The following is a 22,745-nucleotide window of genomic DNA, read 5'->3' as shown; positions in this document are numbered from 1 at the left end:
GAATTAGAGGCACTTTAGTGGACAGAAAAGTACTACCAATTAAATTAGCTCAAGCATTAACATTTGGGAATCAGATGGGGTTGGGCAGCAGGAAGGAAGTGAAGTTATGAGAATAACCAAAATAACATAGTCCTTGCATAACATTTATATTTAGGGCAATAAATCAAAATGTCTAATGCCCTACAGGTTGTGACTAATTACCCTGAACCAATGAATATCTGATTATGTGTGTGGTCCGTATTGCTAATTCCAGATTTTAAAATAATGTCTGCTCTCTGATAAATCCAATCATATACTTACGTGTGAGTTGATAGTTCCACACAAGAAATTAATGCATTAGCAATTGCTGGTTGTGGTGCACAGACTCTATATTCTGCTTTCCTTTGTGCCTCAATTTGGCATCACAAACAAGATTAGGGCTCCAAGCCAGCTTACCAAAACCAAGCCCTTCAGAATGAAAGAAGAGATGATGAAGAGCCCTGTTAAATTCCTCCGTTGCAGGCTAATTAGAGTTCTTGTATAGGAGAAAAACACAAGAATTGTTGTGCTTGAGCTGAGTTGAGAAGTCTTTAAAGGAGGATATCCAGGTTGGTAAATTTGGAATCATTAGTAAAAGGAACTGAAGAAAACAGCACATTTTCAAGTCTAAAGATTAATGTGAGTGAGTGAAGACAGAACCCTTGGACAAATTAAAAACGACTGGAACTGGGAAAGATGTTAGAAGAAATGGCAGATTTTATTGTCGTAGGTTAAAGTTTGCGTGAAGTTGGCAACATCATTATCTGGAAACATAGCAGCTGCTTCACGGGGAGAGAATAATGACCAACTGGGGTGTTTGGAGATCAAATAATTGAATATGGATTGGGGACTTTTTTTTCTCCTTAGCCAAGGAAGCATGTACGTATCATGCTTTCAAGTCAGTCTCTATCTTTTAACCTTGAAACTGAATTTAGAAAAAGAAACATGGATAGCATGTTCTCGCTAAGCTCGGATAAGAAAATAGATGAAAATAGGCAGACCTTTGGTGCCTGGAACAATTTTGTAAATTCAAGTAACCCTGTGTACAGAGACAAGGGTACGGGTGTGACTCACGTTTAAAACTGAAAAGGCAATTGAAAAGGCAATATTGTAATATAATATTTGAACCCTTAGAAATAGACTTGATTTTCTTATAGATATGAATTGATTTTCCATATTTACAGAACTACGAGTGTAGTATGGCTAGGAACCTTTTGTTATATTGCCAGGCTAATTTTTAACATTATCTACAGAGGTCTGGCCGATGTGTTTCTTTTTGGAAAGATCAACAGAGATGTACCACCCAGACCAGTGCTACACAGAGGCAGTGGGTGGTGGAAAGAACTTTGGCACTGAGGGCAGAGGGTTTGGGATTGAATCACAGCTCTGCCCATTCTAGCTGCCTATTCTAGCTTATGCTCCTTGGTTTTCTCATTCACAAAATTACTTTGTATTTATCATTTGTGTTTGTTTTTCTGGAGCATGACATACTGGCTCTGGGGGCAGAGGACCTGTGTCCAAATATTCTGTGACCGACTTAACCTGCCTGGGCCTCAGTTCCCTTATCTGTAAAATTATAGTGTTGAACTAGATAGCCTTTAAAGTATGCCATATTTAGGTCCATGAGCCTCTTTTCCCCTTGCCTGCCATAGATTGTAAGTAACATGAGGGGAGGGCCTTTTTTTTTCATTTTTGTCCTTTTACCTCAATACCTAGCACAGAGAAAATTCTTAATAAATGTCTGTGTACTGTATCTCTAAAATACACCCAGTAATTATAGCTGACATTTAGGGAGAGCTTGAAGTTTACAAAGCACTCCACACACACTTTACGTATATTATCTCGTTTGAGCCTAGCTACCCGGTGAGGCAGGTGTTATTATTGTCCCTTTTCACAGATAAGGACTGTGAATCTGAGGCCTCCCTTGACTCTAATGCTCCTTTTCTACCCACCATCATATTGCCTCTATGGATCAATCTTAGAGGCTTGCTGTGAAAATACTTTGAATTAATGGAAGCTCTTACTATTGAATGGAGTAAGTGTTCTATGTTTTTGGACAAATGTGTGAATAGGCGAAACAATTCAAAGTCGGCAATGGGTCCCACATTCAATTAACCATAAACTCAAACTTAAGATGAGCCAGAACCCTCTGGTTTGTGCCAAGACTAGCCAGGGTTCCCATTTTACCTGTAACTGATATGCTACAGTCAAATTTTCCTAAGATGATTGAATTTGATTCAGTCTAATGGCAGATGAGATGGGCTAGGTGACTTGTTAAAGTGCCTTCCAACCCAAAATGGCCATGATTTTGCCAGAGCCCTCCCAGTCCTCCTAGAAAACAGAATAAGAGTGCAATGGAATGAGTTCTGACTATATTGGACTACGTCCTTAAACCTGCCAGTCATGTTTTCATGATGCTAAGGTGACCAAACTGACCTTTGGGACTAGCATGTTTTAGCAAATGGGATGGAGTATAAAAATTTTTACATTTTGTGTTCCCAGCACTTAGCACAGTGCTTGGCACCTAGTGAGAGCTAAATAAATACCTGTTGACTGAGTGATATCAGAGGTGAAAAATAGCTTTGGAGATATTTGACTCTTCTTAGGAAAGGAAAAAAAAAACCCTAAGATTTCCCAGTCTTTCTACAGGAAGGCACTTATATTATGCTCATCCTTACCTTGAAAAACTGACAATGAGAAAGGAAATAAAAAATGAAGATTGGTGGAATGGACTGGGTCATTCTTTATCTTTGTATTCTCTACCCATAGCATAATGTCTTACACATAATACATACCTAATAAATATTTGTTAACTTGAACTTCAATTAAAATTTATGAAAATAAGAAAGGAGAAAACAAAATGTGTTATGTGGATGTAATGATATATTGTGCTTTAAGAAATGACGAACAAGATGAGTGTAGAGAAGCTTAGAAAGACTTATATGCCCTGATGCAAACAAAAACAACCAGCCAGGTAAACAACATACACGATGACTCAAAAAATATACATGGAAAGAACAACAAAAAAACAGAGAAAACTGAAAGTGGCAAAATTATAATGACCAAACTTGGTGCCTCCCCCCCCAAAAAAAGATGTATGAAAATATACCTTCCCCTTACCCCACCCCACCCCCTTTGCTGAAATAAGCCACTTCTGGTGTGGAACAGTACACAGTACCAGTTTTTGTGTGTTGATTGGTTTTGCCAAACTTCTTCCTTCCTTCCTTCCTTTCTTTTTCTTGTTCTTTGTCATAAGGGATGGCTTTCTGAGAGGTGGCAGGAGAAGGGCACAGGAGGAAATGAAGGTAATATATGAATAAAACCTATTTAGGTTTTTAAAAGATAATATCTGAAATGTCCCCTTTTCTTCACCCCTCCTAGGAAGACATTGAGTCTCTGATTTGCCAGTTACTAAGTGGATGACCTTGGGTTCAGTGCAATTTAATAAACATTTATTAAGCACCTACTATTTGCCAGCCACTGTGCTTTGAGTTGGGGATACAAAAAGAGACAAAAGACAGTCCCTGCTCTGAAGGAGCTTGCAATTTAATGGGGGAGTCACCTTCCTTCTCTGGGACTCAGTTTCCTCATCTACAAATTGAGGGAGTTGGTGTAAATGATTTTATATCTCTATAGTTCCTTATAGCTCTAACATTCTGTAAATCTGTAATTTACCCCCTGACTGTGAAATAATCTCTGTATTATTTATTAGTTTTGATATAAATTAACAAAACAGGAAAAAAAAGAAAAGGAAAAACATCCCATAAATTTCAGGCTCTAAAACCAAGTCCCATAGGAAAAGCAAACCAAGTCAAACAGCAACAAATTTCTGCTACCCTAAAAAGGGGAGAATCTAAACCTGAATTAAACAATGAAGTAGATCGAGGCTTCTTAATCTGAGATCCACAGACTGTGGATAGATTTCAGGCTATCCATGAACTTGATTGGGGAAAAAAATAGATCTTTATTTCAATATAATTAGTTTATTTTACAATTCTATATATTTTATTTTATGCATTTAAAACCATTCTTCTAAAGAGGGCTCCACTAGGCTGCAAAAGGGGAATGTGACACAAAAATTGGTTAAAAACTTTGGGACTGGATGGTTTCTAAAAATCCTTCAGTCCAACATTTCTATAATTCTGTTCTCACAAATGGAATGGTCACACACAAGTGTGACCTTTTGTACACCACCTAATTTGTGGACTTCTTTTTTTCTCAACTTGTAAACTCAGAAAGCAGGACTAGATTAATCAAGCAAGCATGTATTGAGTGCTTATTATGAGCCAGGCACTATGTTATGGAATGAGATAAAAGTGAAAGTCTCTACCCTACCCTAGAGAAGGTAACATTTTAACGGGGGAGACAACATGCACACATATAGATAAATACAAAACACATACAGAGCAGATACAAAGTAACATAGGGGGAGGCACACTGTCAGTTAGGTGGACCAGGAAAGGCTTCATGCAGAAGATGGCAGTTGATCTGAGTCTTGAAGGAAGCCAAGGATTCCAAGAAACAAAGAGGAGAGAGTGTATGGGGACAAAGGCAGGCAAAAACAATCCCTGCTTACTCTCCAGGAGCTCAACTGTTAATGAAGAAGACACCATGTAAACTGTACATTCAAGCTACATACAGAATAGATGGAAATTAACTCCAGAAGGGAAAGCACTAGGAGCTGGGGTTGGAGAGGAAAAATCAGAAAAGATCTGTTGCAGAAAACACACTTGAAGTCCAGAGGGGAGTTAGGGAAAGGTGAGGTGGGAAAGCATTCCAGGCATGACGGTCAGTGCAAAAGGATGTCTGTCATGTGCAAGGAACAGCAATGAGGCCAGTCTGGCCAGTCTCTGACCATAGAGAGACATAGAGACATAGAGAGGAGAAAAGCAATGTTGCAACAGTATCTATTCACATAGGCTAGTCTAGTTTTTGTTTTTTTTTCTAAAGAGCAATGAAACCATTCTTGAGAAGTGGTCCAGGGGTCTAATATTTGAATTGTTGATATAGCTTCCTGGTTAACTAAGGATAAAAACCTAGCGCATGATGAGTTAGGGACTCCTAAGGCTTGTTACTCCTTGTGGACTGGGCTTTTATCCTTCATTGACCAGGAAGTTAAAAGACAATGCACTCTGGCAAATGAGAAAAGTGCTGTGCCAAACTGTATCAATGCTGAATAGTCTCCAGTCTATTTTTAAGTATCTCTAGTTAAATTTCTTTTGTGAAACATTACATGTTCTTTAAGTGTTTCCTTTCACTCTGATATTGAGCTGGAGCCACTGAAGCAGCCTGCATCAGTCCTGAACCAGCATGTGTATAAAATACCAAACACAGGAGGAGCCCTGTACTTTACTGAATGTGAGGGTGGGGCACTGATAAGTCAGAACTTCACTTTAGGAAAATCGTTTTGGCAATTGTGTGTAGGATTACGGGGAGGAGGGAGAGATTTGAGGCAGGGAGGAAGTCATTGCAGTATTCCAGATAAAAAGTGATGAGGGGCTGAACTAAGGTGTCAGCTGTGTGAATGGAGAAAAGCAGACTTATGTGAGAGATATTATAGAGGTGGAAATGACAAGATTGTATATGATTGTATATGTAAACTGAGTGAGAAAGAAGTTCTGAATGATACTGAAGTTGTCAGCTAGGGTGACTAGAAGGATGGTAGCAACCTCAACAGAAATGAGAAATACCTTCCTGCTCTGACCTTCAATAATACCATGTGGGTATTCATACTACAAAATAATTAACCAATGTTCCTTTAAATAGTGAGCCATCCTAGTACATTAACAGTATTAGTAAATGGACGAACTTTTAATCTTAGAACATTTTAGATGTATATTTGTCCTACAGAAGTGACACACACCTAATATCCAAAAAAGATTGGTAAGCAGCCATGCAAAAACTGGGAGAATGTACCAGAGTTGCTTCACATTTCATATATTTTTCTAACCTTTATCAGATAAAACGTTCTAATGCTAATAGGAAAATTAGCCTTATCACGTTCCTGTTCAGCTTGCTCTAACAGCCTGGACCCAAAATGGGATCAATCAGACTTCCAACTCTGCAAAGTGCTAGCATTCTGGATCTTCTCTGAGGTCTCGGTCTGGCTCTGGGAAACCAGGAACAAGAGTGACCAGTCGGGCAAATGAAAGAAAAAGCAGGAGGGACTGGGAGGGGGAGGGGTATCAGGAGACTGCAGCTGAGGTGGGGAAGAAGCCTCAGAAGAAATCAACAAGAGCTGTGTAGAATGAGAGGAGGGGTAGGAAATCATAAAGCTCAGGAACTAAGAACCTCCTAAAACTCATATTCAACCTCTGCAAATACGAGGTTGAGCGGCTGTGATGGTGCCCTATCGAGGGGAGAGGACTACATTTCCCACGAGATTGCGTACAAGCATACAACTCCCGTCATGCCACCGCATATCTCTCTCTCTCCTCTCTCTCTCTCTCCTCTTCTCTCTCTCTCTGTCTCTCTTCTCTCTCTCTCTGTCTCTCCTCTCTCTCTCTCTCACACCCCTCACCCCCCTCCCCATTCTCTCATCTCTCTCTTCCTTTCTCTTCTCTCTCCTTTCTCTTCTCACTTCCTTTCTCTTCTCTTTTTCTTTCTTCTTCTCTTCTTCTTCTTCTTCTTCTTCTTCTTCTTCTTCTTCTTCTTCTTTCTTTTCTTCTTCTTCTCTCTCTCTTCTGTCTCTCTCTGTCTCTCTCTCTCCCTCTCTCTCTCCTCCTCTCCCCCCCTCTCCATTTCTCTCCCTCTCTCTCTTCCTTTCTCTTCTCTTCTCTTCTTCTTCTTTTCTCTCTCTCTGTCTCTCTGTCCTCTCTGTCTCTCTGTCTCTCTCTCTCTCTCTGTTCTCTCTCTCTCTCTCTCTCTCTCTCTCTCCTCTCTCTCTCTCTCTCTCTCCTCTTTCTGTCTCTGCTCTCTCGTCTCTCGTCTATTTCTCTATATGTCTCTGTATCTTTCTTCCTCCCCCCCCCCCAGTTCCTGTCTGTCTCCTTCAAATCCCACAATAATTCAGGAAACTTTCTGCCTTGGTTCCCCAATCCTACACCCCACCAATGCCCTACCCCCTTTTTCTCCTGCCTGACCCTCAAGTCCACCCTGCATGGGCCATGTAACCCTAACTCCGCTGCTGTTATGGGTGATTCTTAAACATACATCCAATCAAGGTCATCAGGGGTTGGGAGATGTTGGGGTGGAGTCTTTGCGGGGTTGGGGGAGACATCTTTGAATGAGACTTGACTTGTCACTAAAAAAAAAAAAAAATCCGCCCTGGCCCGGGGGTCCTCATGCGCTTGCGGCCAGGAGGCCCTGCGAAGCCGGGGAGGTAGCGTGTGACAGGGACAAAATAAAGGCCCTGTTCCAAAACCAAACTCTCGGGGGAAAGGAAACATGTCAGGGAGGAGCATTGGGGAAGGTGGGGAACGTGCCAGCTATTTGAGTAATTCCTTCAATTTCCCGCGTGCATTCAAGATTCTAAGTACAGTTTGGGTGGCTTGGGGGCGGGGCGGGGCCGGAGGGAGGCCAGGGACCTGGATCCCTCCCGGTGTCTTCCTGGGGAGGCCGGCTTTACCCCACTTCCGGCCCTGTCAGCCTCTCCCGGGGTTGCTAGGAGACGTGATATCACCGGAAGCTAGACTCCTGATAGGCTGAGGCGAAGGAAAGCCACGCCTCTTTCCTCCCCCGACCTCCGACTCCCCGCCCCCAGCCTAGCCCTGCTGGCTCTCCCGGCCCCACGGCCTGGCCCCGGACTGAGGGTCCGCGGGCAGCAAGAGCGTGGGTGTCCTTCCCGCGTCCCGGGCGCCAGCTAGCTGAGCCTCCTCGCCCCGCGCGTGGCACTGTGCGGCTCTGACGTTCCCGTTCTTCACCACCGGCGCGCCCGCCACGTCCGCGCTCAGGTTCTGTCCCCGGCGGGGAGGAGGCCCTCGCGCGGCACGGCGTGGCTCGCGCGGAGCTCCGTGCGTGGAGCACGAGGGAGCCCGGCACGCGCGCGCGATGACTGCTCCTTCTCCCGGGCTCTGGCGGCGGCGGCCTCTGCTGCTGTTGCTGCTGCTGCTGCTGCTGCTGCTGCAGTCGGTGCCCGCCCGGGGTTGGGAGAGCGCGGATCTGGAGCTGTTCGACCTGGTGGAGGAGGTGCAGCTCAACTTCTACCACTTCCTCGGAGTGCAGCAGGTAAGCGGGGTCCACGCGCGACTTGGCATCCCCCCCCGCTGGCGCTTCCTCCGCGCCACCCGTCCCCTGGCTTTTCTTGGGGACCCTCCACTCCCCAGGCGGCCACGCTCTAGGGCTGGGAGAAGCCTGGGTGTACGTGGGTGCCTTCGCCCGGGTGAGTGGGGAACCCCAGGCGGGACTGATTCACCCTGTGCCCCCAACTTAGGGTGTCACTCAACTCCACCCTTCTGGATAAATTGGGGATCCCCTTCCCTGGCAAAGAAGAACCTCGCTTTCTCGACCCCAGAGGGACTTGGGTCCCCCGATATCCTCTTCAGGTCTGGTTTCATCAGCCCCATCCACCCCGGTCTAGGAGACCTCACATTTCTGCCCCCTTGACAGGAAAGCCCTGGTGTAGGACCTCATAACCTGGCATACTACCCTGACTTTCAGCTTCTCCTCCCTTCTGCGGAAGAAAACCCCACGAGCTGAGCAAAGTGGTGGCAGTGGTGTCCTTTTCCAAGCATGCTGCTGAAGTGTGTGATCACCTCGCTCACCCTAGCCTAGATCTTCTCCACGTACCCTTTTTCTTATTCTCCCGTTCCCCTGCCCCTTTCAGAGAAGGCTTGAACTAAGTTTTGTTCCCAACCCCCGTTAGCAGTAGTTTTGGTTTTTTTGGGGGGAGGGGGGTTGTTTTTATTCCTCCAACACTTGTAGTTTGCGTTGTAACGCTGTTTTGGGTTTGCGCAAACGCAGGGTCATTTCAAGACAGGCATGGCCAAGGGCAAGCTCCCATAGGAGCTGGAGCATTTTCAGGGTAAAAGAGGTGCTGTGGGAAGAATGCGAACTTCTACTTTCTGTTCTAAAGACCAGAAGTTTCTTGGGGGAAAATTGGTTTTAGTTTGTCAGGAATTGTTATTTGCTTTTAAAAATCTCTAGGTTTTTGGTTTTTTTTTTTAGGGGGAGGGGGGAGTTTAGGAGCAAATTACCCAACCCGCTGTCACTAACTGAGTACTGGTGCCAAGGAAAATCGATAATCCAACTCACTCCTTTCAGACCTTTAAGGTAGGAGTCTCAGTACTTCCTGAGAACTGTATTTAACCCACCTGTAAAATCCATTGAGGAGTAAAGAAATTAAATTTACTACCTCTCTTAAGTGTGGGCAGGCAACACATTTTTTTTCTTACATAGGTAAATACAAGTTTGCCTGAACTACCAAACTTCAAATGAGTGGGAATTTAATCTTCAAACATTCTGTTTTCATTCCGTCCTTGTATATATAGCACTTAATTGCCATGTCACCATAAGCTTAACATTCTTTCTTTCAAGAACCATGAAGTGTGAGCATTTCACACTTCAATCCATATGTGCTGGTTGTTATGTAATAACTGTCTGTATGTTTATGGGCTGTCACCCTGCACCACTTATTGCCTTACTTTCAAAGTATATGAACTTTCAATCTATGTAAAAATAAGTTAGTGATCGTATTGCTCTTGAAACAAACTCTTAATTTCTAGACTATAGAAAGTGTTTAGAATTCATTGTAGCTTCTTTAAGCTATTGCAAAATGGCATACGTTACTTTATGCATCAATTTACATTGTCTTTTCCTTGGCTTTTACTAACAGTAATGCCAGAGATAGATAGGGTCCTATACATATTTTACAAAAGAGAATTCAACTATACTTGTATAATTCATTGAAAGTGTACATTCTTCTATGAACATGCGGAAACCTAAATGAACAAATCCAATCAGATCTAAGAAAATGGGCTGTCAGTGTTTTAGGATCCAAGTTATATAGTATAATTTAGCATATGGTATCATATAAAATTTCACTTATAATTTTATGCAACTTATTTTGTAAAGTTAATTAGGCAGGGAACAATTTGAAGCAGTCAACCATAATGGCAATGATGAGAAAATAAAGAAGTGTAGGCAATTGGGAAAAGACTTGTTTAAGATGGAGATTGAAACTCTATAGTAGAGAGAAACAGAAGGACCCAGAAAGACATTTTAACTGATGGTTTTCCAGTCCACTGTGATAGCAAGACTGGTAAAATAGACCAGTAGGAGTATTTTGCTAATTAAGAGGAAGTATTAGCTATAACTATTTAAATAACTAGGCCATTTAAAAGCAGATCTTGAAGTGATTAGAGGAGACTTCTTCAGTTCATTACAACAAATCAAACATTTATTAAGTGCCTACTGAATGCAGGGCACTGGGACTGTTACAAGCTTTGGGAGATCTCTTCAGGTTAGATCCTATAGACAGGGGGATCAGGGGAGTACTCTACAGAAGTGGTGGTGTGCTGGCCCTTTCAGAATGGGTAGAATTTCAATAGGCCTGGAGTCAGAAAGACTCATCTTCCTGAGTTCAAATCTGGCCTCAGACACTTACTAGCTGTATAACCCTGGGCAACAGTCAGTGTTTTAGGATCCCTGTTTGCTTAACCCTGTTTGCTTCAGTTTCCTCATCTATAAAATGAGCTGGAGAAGGAAATGGTGGACACAGGTGGACACAACTGAAATGACTGAACAACAACAGGCAGAATTGAGCAAGCCTAGGCTTAGCACCCTCTCTTTTAAAAATTTAATTTAATTTTTTTTCTTTACATTTTCAGTTCCATACTGTCTCCCTCTCTCCTCTCCCACCCCACTCTAGAGAAGGCCACCATTTGACACAGATTTATAACTATATGTAAAACCATACTATACATACTTCTATTTATCAGGTCTTTCTCTGGAGGTGGATAGCATCTTCCTTTTATAGGTCCTTTATAGTTGATCTGAGTATCTATAGTACTGAGAATAACTTGGTTGTCCACAATTATCCTTTGAACAATATTGCTGTTCCTGTATCCAACGTTCTCTTGGTTCTGTTCATTTCACTTTTCATTACTTAATGAAAGTCTTTCCATGTTTTTCAAAAATCAACCCACTCATCATTTCTCATAGCACAGTAGTATTCCATCACAGGCTGAGCACTCTCCAATCCCAGGGTGTGTTTAGTGATGAGCAGATGGGACTAGGAGGTCTGTCATCTAGTTGGGTCTAGAGCCAGAAGAGACTTTTGCAGTCATCTCATCCATCCTCCCCTCCCTCATTTTATAGAGAAGGAAACCATCCTAGAGAGTGACTTGCCAGTAAATAGTAGAGTCAGCATTTGAACGAAAGTCCTCCTGATTCCCAATCCATCATTCAGCAGGATTATAGATTTGGAATTTGAAGGGACCTGAACAGTTGAGTAGTTCAGCTCCCTTCCTCATTTTGCAAATGCAGACACTAAAGCTCAGATTTGGGAAGGGAGGAAGTGCTTCCATTAAAGTCAACATAATGAACAATTGGAAAGGTTCATTGGTGTGATGCTGTAGTAGGTGGGACCTTTAGAAATCAGAAGAGACTGATATCGCCAACTTTTCCTTCAATTTCTCTTTCTATGAGGTTCTTAAAATGCAATTTTCAGCTCAGAATCAGTATCTTGGCAATTAAACAATGTTTAATGGGCTATATTTTGACTCCTATACCAATTAGTTCATCCTTTGTCTCCTCCCAAACCAGGAATTTGACAATACCCCTCTTCTTACCTCTTTAAGGCCATGCCACGGTGTTTCCATCATTTGTTCAGCTTCTTTTCCTCCAGTGGGTTGACTGTTATATTCTACCATCCTACTACTGGGGAGCAAGTACTTCTAGAGCATAGGTTTGTTGTAGAGCCTCAGGGCTATGCATCTGTTGGTTGATTGGTGAGGGGGAAGAGTGGGATGACCACAGAAGTGACATACAGGCTTGGCCTTCTCAAAAATACAGGACAGTTTCTGTCTAGTCCTAATTAGGTCCAGAGGTCCAGGAAACTATTTTGGGTTTTTTTTTTTTCAGGGAAATTGCCTTGATTTGGGTGGAAGGAGAAGGGATAAGGGAAGACAAAGGTGCTTTGGCAAAATTCTTCGCAGACAAAATTCTGGGCTCCTAAGTAATTTTACAAAGGGGCCATCTCTTTTCCAGGATTTTGAAAAGTGATCTCATCACAGTCTTTGTGCGGTTATCTCTTTTTTTTAAGGCATTCAGGGAGCTATCAAAGTCATGTGTCTTTGTCAACATTTTGGCATACCTGGTGTCTTTGGGGATCATGGCTTTTTATATGTTGTGCAGAGGTCATGGAACAACATAATCCCCAAAGAATTCAAGTTGAGGATCACCCAAAGGGTTGTAGAGGTACAGGTGGACCTGAGCAGGCTGAAACATATTATAAACAAGAAATGATGGAGGAAAACTTGCTGTAAAAGAGGTCATCAATGAAATGTTTGATGGTCTGGTGTATTAGGAGGGCAGAGTTTATAATCTCAAAGAGGATCATAAACATGTCTGAAAGGTTCGGAACCGCCGGATATAAGAAACTCTCAAAGTGGAAGGCAGAAGAATCAAAACATATATTTAGGCTCCACAGTAACCAACCCATGAACCAGCAACCCCATTTTGATATATTGATCAAAAGCTTCCAGGCCCAATAAGTACGCCTTGAAAGAGTAACCAGGAGGCTACAGAGAAGCATGATTGCGTAAAGCAAAATCATACTTCCCCCTCTATGGTAAAAAGATTACCCACTGGCCTGAAGTCTTTGTTCAGCTTCCTCCCGTAGGTCAGCTCTGCTACTGGCAGCTCCTGCTTCGGCTGTGGCTGTGGCTGTGGCTGTGGCTGTGGCTGTGGCTGTGGCTGTGGCTGTGGCTGTGGCTGTGGCTGTGGCTGTGGCAGCCTCTGGCTCGAAAGGAAGCTGTTTTTAACTATCCAGCTTCTGCGGGGGTGTAAGGTACTCCGGGGAAAGCACAGGTTCTTTCAATCTGCTTAAGCAAGGTGAAGGGGTTGACTGGGAAAGCACAGGTTCTTTCCATCAGCTTAAGCAAGGGAAGCAAGGTGAAGGGGCCGACAAGCTTACTCCAGTCCAACATACAAACAGCATTCAGTTCAGGGGAAAAAGCCAAACTAGTCAAGGCCACTTGTTGACTAAGTGCTAAGGAGCCCATTTTTGGTTGCCAATACATCTGGTAACATGGTGAGGGCTGGAGAACTAACAGGCAGCCTTCATGCTGTATTGGCATCCATGGGATGTCAAGTGAGCATGAGGAAGACCTGCCAGTACCTTTGGTAGACACACTGTAGAGGACATGGAAGAGTGATGAACAAGATTGGCAGGTGTGGAGAACTTGTAAAATTTGCTTCACTGAAGGAATTTCTATATTGATGAGATCACAGATCCATAGAAGACTTGGAGTACCATTTACAACATGTAAAAATACCAAATTCAAACTGTTCTTTGAATAGTAGCCTTAGTCCATTATATGATACAATTTGCTGCCTTCTCACACCACCAATTATTTTAGACTACTGTTGATATCAGTGAGAAATCTGCTTAGTTTCTTTCTCACTTTGCTTATTATTCAAATTCCTGTTGAAACTCATGGTGACACAAAAAAAAGCTATTACTGTATGATGGAGGACCGGCTTCCAGTAGCAACAAGCACTGCGCTCCTACAATGTGCAGACTCACCACTCACTGTTCCAGGCCTTGGGGAGTTATAAAGTTGGAATGAGATGTGCTGACTGCCTTCAAGCATTTGGGTCTTATTTATTTTGATAGTGACTTGTAAACTATTTATCATTTACTTCAACTAGTATTTTCAGACATCAAATTCAGATTTTATATTTTGCAGTCTTTCTCAGGTATGAGAATGTTGTCTTGCATAGATACATGAGGAACTGGGATTGCCTGTTGTTGCTTATAGAATAAATAAAACTGTTTTTTCAGTTAGGTCTCTGTGTGCTCTTGATTTTCATCTTTTATTCCTCAGTTTCTTTTTGTCAGTGGAGTTAAAAATACAGTAAATTCTGGGTGATAATGTGCTCATTGAGAGCAAAAAGTAGAAAAAATATAGTGATGGCTGATATTGCCCAATTGTATTTTCTTTGGAATGCCATGAAAAGGGTATTTCTTACCCTTTTGATAATAAGACTTTATGAAAGAACATCTTCTTGTGCTGATGGGATGATGTGAGGCTAGATAGACCTGTGATTTCACTGGCATAGGAAATCCTGATGAGGAGAACTCCTGCTATCAATGAAGATCTGTCCCTTCTTAAGTCTAAGGAAGTTACATGGGACTCTGGGAAGTTAAGTGGTTTTCCTAGGGTCACATGGTTAGTATGTGACTAGCTGAAATGGGTCTTGAGCTCAGGACTTCTGGCTCCTGAGTTCAGCTCTTTATCTATTATTTCATATCACCTATGTCAATATTAAGATGAGTTTCTTTTTACCAAGCACACTGAACTTGGCTGTAGAAGGAGGTTGCCTGAGTGTCCAGTTATGAGAAGGCATCATGTTAAACTTTTTCCTGTTTAAATTGGAGTTGTATTAAAGTTCGTATAATTGATATCTCTTTCTAATCTCTTTTCTGAATAGTAGCTTTTGCTAGGTTAGCTCATTGGTTGTCCTTCTTCTAATTGGCCCTGAGCACATTTTGATACCCTTTCTCTACTTTACTCTTAAATATGTACCATCAATGTACAAGGATGGTAGCATTGTCCTCAGTAGTCTGTGGGATATAATAGCCATGTCTAAGATTCTAGGGATTATTCTGAGAACAGTCTTGGGATCTCTAAAGAGAGAACAGTACACATTGTCTCCAGAAATGCATAGTGTGCCTGTCAGAATTCACTCAGATTTGTTTTTGTTCAATCATTCATCTCCATGCCACATGTTTGGGTGACCTTGAGGAACTTTTTTCATCATTGGGCATTGTATGGTCAGATTGGCCAGTTATACCAGTACATAGCACCTTTAACTTGAGCTTGTCTTAAACACTTGGAAAATAATGTTGCTGCCTTGTTTTATATAGGGTTGAGCAGAAAAACTTGAGAAAACAAAGGATGTTAAATTATGATGCAATTAATAATAATAACAATAATAGCCTTTAAAGAGTAATATAAAGTTTCTGAAGTATTTTACAAATATTCTCAGTTTGTCCTCACAACAACCTTAGGAGGTGTAGGTGCTCATTACCCCCGTTTTACAGATAAGCAAACGGAGGCAACCTGGTTTAGTGGCTTGTCCAGGGTTATGCAGATAGTGTAAGTATGAAAGGCTGGATTTGAACTCATGTCTTCCTGACTTCAGGTTCAGAGTTCTATCTACTGTGTGTCACCTAGCTGCCTGAAGATGTGTGGCTATATTAAGTAATGAAATTGGTTTTCTTTTATGGCTTGTAAACTGGATCTGAAAAAAGCAGCCCCAGAAGTGTTTTAAGCAATGGCAGCATCCTTGGATGTCTTCTGTGGTGACAGCTTTGAAGAAGGCATCATTCCTTCATATTTGTGAATTCTGATATTATTTGGTTTTTGTTATCTAAATGTCCTATTTCTTGGTAGCCACGTCTCATGCAGATGGATGGAGAAACTTTTTAAATGATCACCACTTGGGAGATCAAGTCAATAGACTGTTTAGATAATGATGAAAACAGTGAGCATCATATCATCTGTTATGTTGGTTGTGAGGGTGCACTTTGTGATGATCAACATATTCAAATATGAATACTTTAGTGTATCTATGAGCAGCTAGGTAGCACAGAGGATACAGCACTGGAAGTCAGGAAGACTCACCTTCTTGAGTTCAAATTTGGCCTCAGATACTTTCTAGGTGTGACCCTGCGTGAGTCACTTAACCCTCTTTGCCTTAGTTTCCTCATCTGTAAAATGAGCTGGAGATGGAAATGGTAAACCACTCCAGTAAGTTTGACAAGAAAACCCCAAAGGGGGTCATGGAGGGTCGGACGTGACTGAACAACACAATTATTTATGATCTCATTGATTTATGGGTACTACCTCTAAAAATATAGATTGGAATCCACCTATCCTTTCTCAATCTTTCTGTGCAATACTGATATAAAGAATTGTGAATCCTCCATAGAGTACCTACTTAATGCCTTAGAGATCTTCTTTTGGTTCTTTGAATATTCCACAGTATTGTAGGTTGGCCCTGACTCAGGTGTGTTCCCCTAACAGTTTAGATCTGATATTGGAATGAAACAAGACACTTGCAGGTCAGGCCATTCAACAGTGAACCAAGGTTTACTTGGCCATAGCCTATGAAGGATATTCCACGAGGATATGGCATTTAGTTCAAGTGGAATAGAATCCACCCCCCTCCTCATCTCCTTTATAAGAAACTCATCTGGTCACCAGGGCAGAGTGTGGCAACTTGTCTGACCTTGGGACATCCATCAAGTCTAATGGGCCCTGACCCCACATGGGCAGCCTTATTATGCCCTTTGGTGACCAAGAAGCCATGTGTATATGGCTTGAGGGACAAAGGGGGCATGTATGAGGGAGAAATGGAGAAAGGCATAGAATATTTTAATTAGAAGGAACTTCAGAGAGTGTATGGTCCAACCCCTTGCCTAATTCATTGGCAAATAGTCATTGTTTTGGGGATTGGAAAGTTAGTACCTCGTGAAGCATCCCACACCATTCTTCAGAGCTCTTAAAAGGCTTTTCTTAATATTAAGCTGAAAATTGCTGCCATGTAACCTCCACCCACTGAGCCAATATCTGCAGCCCCAAAGATGATGCCAATTTCTTCCCGCATGTGCCGGCCTTTCAAATAATTAATAACTATCATGTTGCCCTAAGTCTTGTCTTTTCAAAGCTAAGCATGCCCAGTTCTTTTGGCTGTTCATCATATGACATGGTTTTCAAATTCCTTTGCCATTCTGGTCCCTTTTTCTGTATGCATTCTATTTATCAATATCTCTTTTAAACTAGGGCACCCCAAACCACACACACTTAAGTTTGATCTGACCAGAAAGGAGTAGAGGAGAAACCCATTAGATCCTTTATCGTGGCTCTTTAGCAGCCACATGAGACTTTTGACTAATGATAATAATGGAATCTATATAGTGGTCTATAGTTTATAAAGTAGTTTAGAAATATGGTCTCATGGAATCTTCATGGACCTCACCCAAACTGCAGTTAGATTTTGATTGTCAGCCAAGATCCCCCAAGCCTTTTCCACATAAACTGCCTTTAAGCTAAATCTCTTCTGGCCTGTACTTTGACTTAAAAAATCAATTGCATAAGTGTGTAGTACTTTGCATTTATTATTATTTAAATTTAATGTTAGATGTGGCCCATTGTTTTTGCCTGTTAAGGTACTTTTAGATACTGATTGTGACTCCACAGATTAATTATCCTTCCCAGCTTTATGCCATCAGCAAATTGGATAATAAGCATAATAACTCACTATAATGTTTTGCAGTTTACAAAATACTTTTCTCACAACAACCCTTTGAGGTAGGTAGTTTTATTATTATCCTTACCAAATAAATGAAAAAAAAACTGAAGTCCAAAGGTTTAATTAGTTTCCATAGGCAGCCAGGTGACATGTTGGATAGAGTGCTGGGCCTGGAGTCAGACCAGAGTTCAAATGCAGCCTCAGATACTGGCTCAACCTCTGCCTCAAATTTCCTCAGCTGTACAATGAGGATAACAATAGCACCAATCTCTTAGGGTTGTTGTGAAAATAAAATAAAATAATACTTACAAAGTGCTTAGCGCAGTGCCTGGCACAGAGTAGCTGCTTAATAAACCCTTCCTTTCTTCTTTCTTTTCTTTTTCTTTCCTTCCTTCCTTCCACACTCCCTTCTTCTTCCTTCCTTCCTGTCTGTCTCTCTCTCTCTCTCTCTTTTTCTCTCTCTCTCTCTCTCACTCTCTCTCTCTCTCTCTCTCTCTTTCCCATTCAAGTCTAGGTCCACTTTAGATGGTCAGCATGTTAACTTTGATTCTAGAATGTGGTGCCCAGAACTGAAAAAATACTGCAGATGTGATTCGATCCCAGAATATAACAGAACTATTGCCATCTTTGTTCTGGATACTTTGTCTCTGTTAATGAAGATCTCATTAACTTTTTTGACTACCATGTCTCACTGTTCATTCAACAACCATTATTAAGCACCCACTGTGTACAATATGGTCTGAGGGAGAAAAGCAGGCTTCACATAAGCTCGCAAGAAGTTTTATAGCCCAATAAAGGGATAAAATGGTAATACCATGACACATGTGAATTTCAGCTAGGATCAGGCCAGCTCTGCCCAAGACATCTTGCCAATGGACTATGAATGATGCATGATCCTGTCCGTGATAGGTCCATTACTTTATATTTAAAAGAAAGCAAGCAACTCAGCTGTACTTTACAAATATGCAAGTCATGAGTAAGCCTATTAAGAGTACATCCCTGGGTTGGTATAATTTCTTTGGTAGTTACATCTTAGAGATTTACCATTCACTATTGATGTCTCTGTCTCTGTTTCTATCTATCCCTCTGGAGAAGAAACCAAGTCTGACCAGCCTGTATCAGGATCCTAACATATAACTCAGACTATTCATCAGTGGCCTCTCATTGCATGAGCAGCCAGCTTTCCCTTTCTGATCATCTATACCACTGATAATAACTTTTATTCCACTTCTAATTAGGAAGCTATCATTGAGAGCATACTGCAGCTTACTTAGGCTCAGTAGACATCTTTCCATTTTACACTGGGTTATATGTCATTTTTGTTTTTCTAGGATCATGGTGTTCAGTGATTCACAATCATATAGCACCACAGAGACAGACATTTGCAGCATTAAGCAGTTTGAGATCAATGAAAGCACTGCAGAGTTTCTAAAGAGAATCCATCCCAAACTCTTCCTCTTGCTGAATTTCTGACTCAGTTTGTTTTGTATTTGTAGATATACATATCGATATGCTGACATGATTGACTTTTTGTTCAATTGTAGTGCAGAGCTCTAGGCAATATATTTTTTCCCAATTTTTTCCCCTACTATTATGATCAGTGCTTGGTTGCTATTAATACAAGCCATTAGCAATTAGGAGCATTTGGAGAATCTTTCTCTCAATAGGAAATACTTCTTTTAAATAATTTTTTAATTTGGATTTTTGTGCAGCTCATGATAAATGCCCAAAGAATGATAAATACTTTATGTTTTTTTTATTTCTTATTTAAGAAACGTTTCCTTTAAAAAATTTCCTTTGATAGTAATTGGTAGATTCTTGAAAATTGTTTTCATTTATATCTGACTTGGAGTCTTTTATGATTTTGAAATACTGTGAGAGATATTTTGTCTAAAGGGAAAGCCTCATCCAAAAGCATCTGATTTACCAACACTTTCTTGAAATCATCCAATACTGTGGAATCATATTTTTCACACCTTAGTCATTTGTGTGAATGTAAATCTTCAGTGGCTTCCTGTTAACCCTGGGATCAAACATGAAGTGCTCTCTGGTACTTAAAGCTCTTTACAACCTATCTGGTTCCTACCTTTCCAGTGTTATTATTCTCTTTAACTCCCTTCCCCATATCCCACATTCCTTTACTCTGGTCTGCCTGCTGTTCCTCACACAGAGCACTCCTCAATTCCAGGTCTTTTCCCTGGCTGTCCCCACGATCAGAATGCTCTCCTCCCCTACACCAGCCCTAACTCTCACCGTAGAGCTGGAAGCCAGTTCAATCTGTCATTTATAGAAGAGGAAATTGAGACCCAAGAAATTTAGTTGTTTAGTACCACTTAGGTAGTAAGCGGAACCCGGGTTCACATCACCAACTGTCTCCTGACATCTCCTGCACGTCCTGTAGGCATTTTAAATATCACATGTCCAAAGCAGACTGTATGATGTTTTCCCCCAAGCCCACCCTTCCTCCAAATTCACCTACCTTCTAGTCTGGTATTTAAAACCCTCCACAATCTGGTTCTCACCTATTTCACATGAATCTAATTTTTGTACTCTGTGTTACTGTGGAGCTGACTTGTTAGCTATTGCCCATATACAGCATTCTGTCTCCCAAACTTTGTGCCTTTGCCAAGTGGTCCCACATACAGGGTGTCCATAAAGTCCATATGCAATTTAAAATAGTTATAACTTTAAATTGCACGAAGACTTTATGGACACCCTGTATCTGGGATACTCTGCCTTCTCTCCTCTGCCTTGAGATCCCTACCGTCCTTTAACCATAGGTGCTACCTTCTCCAGGAGGTCTTTTCTGATTCCCAAGTTATTAGCACACTCACCCTCCTGAAATTGCTTTGTATTTATTGAACCATGTACATGTTGTTTTCCCCCAATAGAGTGTAAGCTCCTCAAGGGCACGTACTGTTTTGTTTTTGCCTTACTGTGTTGGTAAACAAAATGGGCTCTTAGCACTCAGTTCAACCAAGTGCCCTTGAAGAGTTTGGTCTTTGTTTCCTTGATTAGATTTGTGAATCCTTGGTCCTTAGGGGAGGGCCTGGTTTACACATGAGTTTGAGTGACATGTTTGGGAATCAGAGGCTTTTAGACCACGTGGGTTCAAGTTGCCTCTTTGTGACGATTCTAGGTCACGTGGGTGAGTTGCATGTGTAACTCACCCTTGACCCTGAAAAAGATATAAAACCAGGGGTTGGCTTTCTCTTCTTTGGAGCTCTTACCTATAGCCATGGTGGCGTGTGTGACTCTGGGCCAGTCCTTGTTATGAGCTCCCAGGCTGAACCTAGATGTTGGTAACTATGAATTGTATTGGGTCTGTCTGTCAATGTTTGTAATTTGTTTGTATTTGCTCCAAAGTTCAGGGTGCTGGCTTTTTCCCCTGAACTAAGTGAATGGTATTTGTATGCTGGATTAAAGTAAACTTGTCAACCCCTTAACATTGCTTTTCTTAGTGAAGCAGATCAAAAGAACCTGGGCTTTTGCAGTATGCTGGTAGCGTGCTTGTCGTTGGGCTTGTGTTTGTCTTTCACCCCCACAACAGCTGCTAGCCAGATTGTTGAAACACTTACCTAGCCTAGTGCCTTGCACATAGTAAGACTTAAACCCAGGTTTCTCCCAACTCATAATCTACTACTCTTCTCACTATCCCTTATGCCCCTTCTCAGCTACCTTTGCTTGGATCTTCATCTACATCCCTTCCTAACCACAACTCTGTCCAAGGCCCTTTACTCCCTGTGTTGGTGATCTACCTCTTGGTCCCACGACCTCAGTTGCCATCTCACTGTATACAGATGACTCCCCAGCCAGCTCCAGGTTCTCTCTAGAGCTCCAGTTCCATGTCACTGATTGCCAGTCAAGTACTTCAAGCTGCATGTGCCATAAGCATCTCAACATGTCACACACAGAAGTCATTCTCCTCCCCCCAGACTCTCCTCTCTTCCAAACTCCTCATTCTCCCGGGACACCACAGTCCTTCCAGTCACCAAAGTCACGACCTCAGTGTCATCCTTGGCTCCTCAGTTCATGGACTCAGAAGTCACTTAGTCTTGTTCATTCTCCCTCCCCAGCTTCCCTTTCACTTACATAGCTACTGACCTAACTCAAGCCCTCCTGCCAGGACAGTTAACCTATACTGGAGCTTCCTCATTGGTCCCTGTCTCAGGTCTCTACTCCATGCTCCACTCAACTGCCAAAGAAGTTTACCTTAAGCCCAGGTCTTGTCTTAGCACTCTCCTGCTCCATAAACTCCAGTGACTTCCTATTGCCTCGGGATAAAACACATGTTCTTCTGTTCTTCCTTTAAAGTCTTTCACAACCTGACTGTAACCAGGTTTAGTGTATACCACTCTCTTTGCAAGTCACACTGACCTTGCTCTTTCTTACACCCCTCTGTGCTTTTGTAGTCTGTTCCCCATTCCCAGAACATACTGCTTACCTCTGCCTCTTAGAATCACTAGCTTCCTTCAGAGCTCAGCTGAAATGCCACCTCTTACAGAAATTCTTTCTGGATTCCTCGAGCTCACTAGTAACTCCTTCCCATCCTTCCACCATTCCCTTGCATTTATATTATCTATATTGTGTTGATGCTCATTATGTACATGTTATTTCCACAGATAGGAGGTAAGCTGGAAAATAGAGACAGTTTCATGTTTTGTGTTTCTATCCTCAGAAGATACTTAAATGAATGTCAGTCAGTAAGTACTTATTAAGTACCTACTGTGTGCCAAGCACTGTGTTAAGTGCTGGGGACATTAAGAATTAAGATTTCACCTAACATCTGAGGGCCTTCTTTGATAGATGACATTGTGTGGCTCTCACCAGGGCATAGAGACTCTCTCTCAGTTTTCCCTTGCTCTTGCTACATGACTAAACTATTGTCTTCCTACTTGTATATTTTTCCTATGACATTCTTTTCTTCATTTCTGTGCAATTCCTCATTCATAATGTATTACAACCAGTCTTTGAGGGATCTTCACCTTAAATTCTTTCGATTATACTCTGTAACACAACATCCTTGGAAGAGTGCTGATGTTAGAAAGAGGAGCCTTTGTTTTAAATAGAAGCTTGGGGAATCATTAAAGGAACAGCATAATTTCCCAAAGGCATCATAACCTGCTCTTTTCATCCTGTTCTATTCTGAGCTCAGCTCATTTTTTACTTGTACTGTCTGTCCAAGACATATGTATTGATGGACAAACTCAAAGGTTTGTCAATCCAGTTGCATATTGTAGTCTGGACTCTTTTTTTGAGAGTTAGGCTGAGGAATCTTTGAGGAATCTTTGGATCTGACTCTCTGC

General features: G+C 41.8%; 1 protein-coding gene across 1 annotated transcript in view; it reads left to right on the top strand.

Moving 5' to 3' along the window:
• Positions 1 to 7,585: 7,585 nt before the first annotated feature.
• DNAJC1 (DnaJ heat shock protein family (Hsp40) member C1) overlaps positions 7,586 to 22,745 on the top strand; it is a 268,811-nt gene continuing 253,651 nt past the window's right edge. Inside the window, exon 1 of the mRNA XM_036759852.1 lies at positions 7,586 to 8,184. Coding sequence (XP_036615747.1) covers positions 8,008 to 8,184 — 177 coding nt within the window. The 5' untranslated portion in view covers positions 7,586 to 8,007. The remainder of the gene's footprint in view (positions 8,185 to 22,745) is intronic.

The sequence above is a fragment of the Trichosurus vulpecula genome, chromosome 5 (assembly GCF_011100635.1).
Source record: "Trichosurus vulpecula isolate mTriVul1 chromosome 5, mTriVul1.pri, whole genome shotgun sequence".
Classification (NCBI taxonomy): Eukaryota; Metazoa; Chordata; class Mammalia; order Diprotodontia; family Phalangeridae; genus Trichosurus; species Trichosurus vulpecula.
Note: the sequence above shows the minus strand (reverse complement) of the source record. Positions and strands in the feature narration are given on the sequence as shown.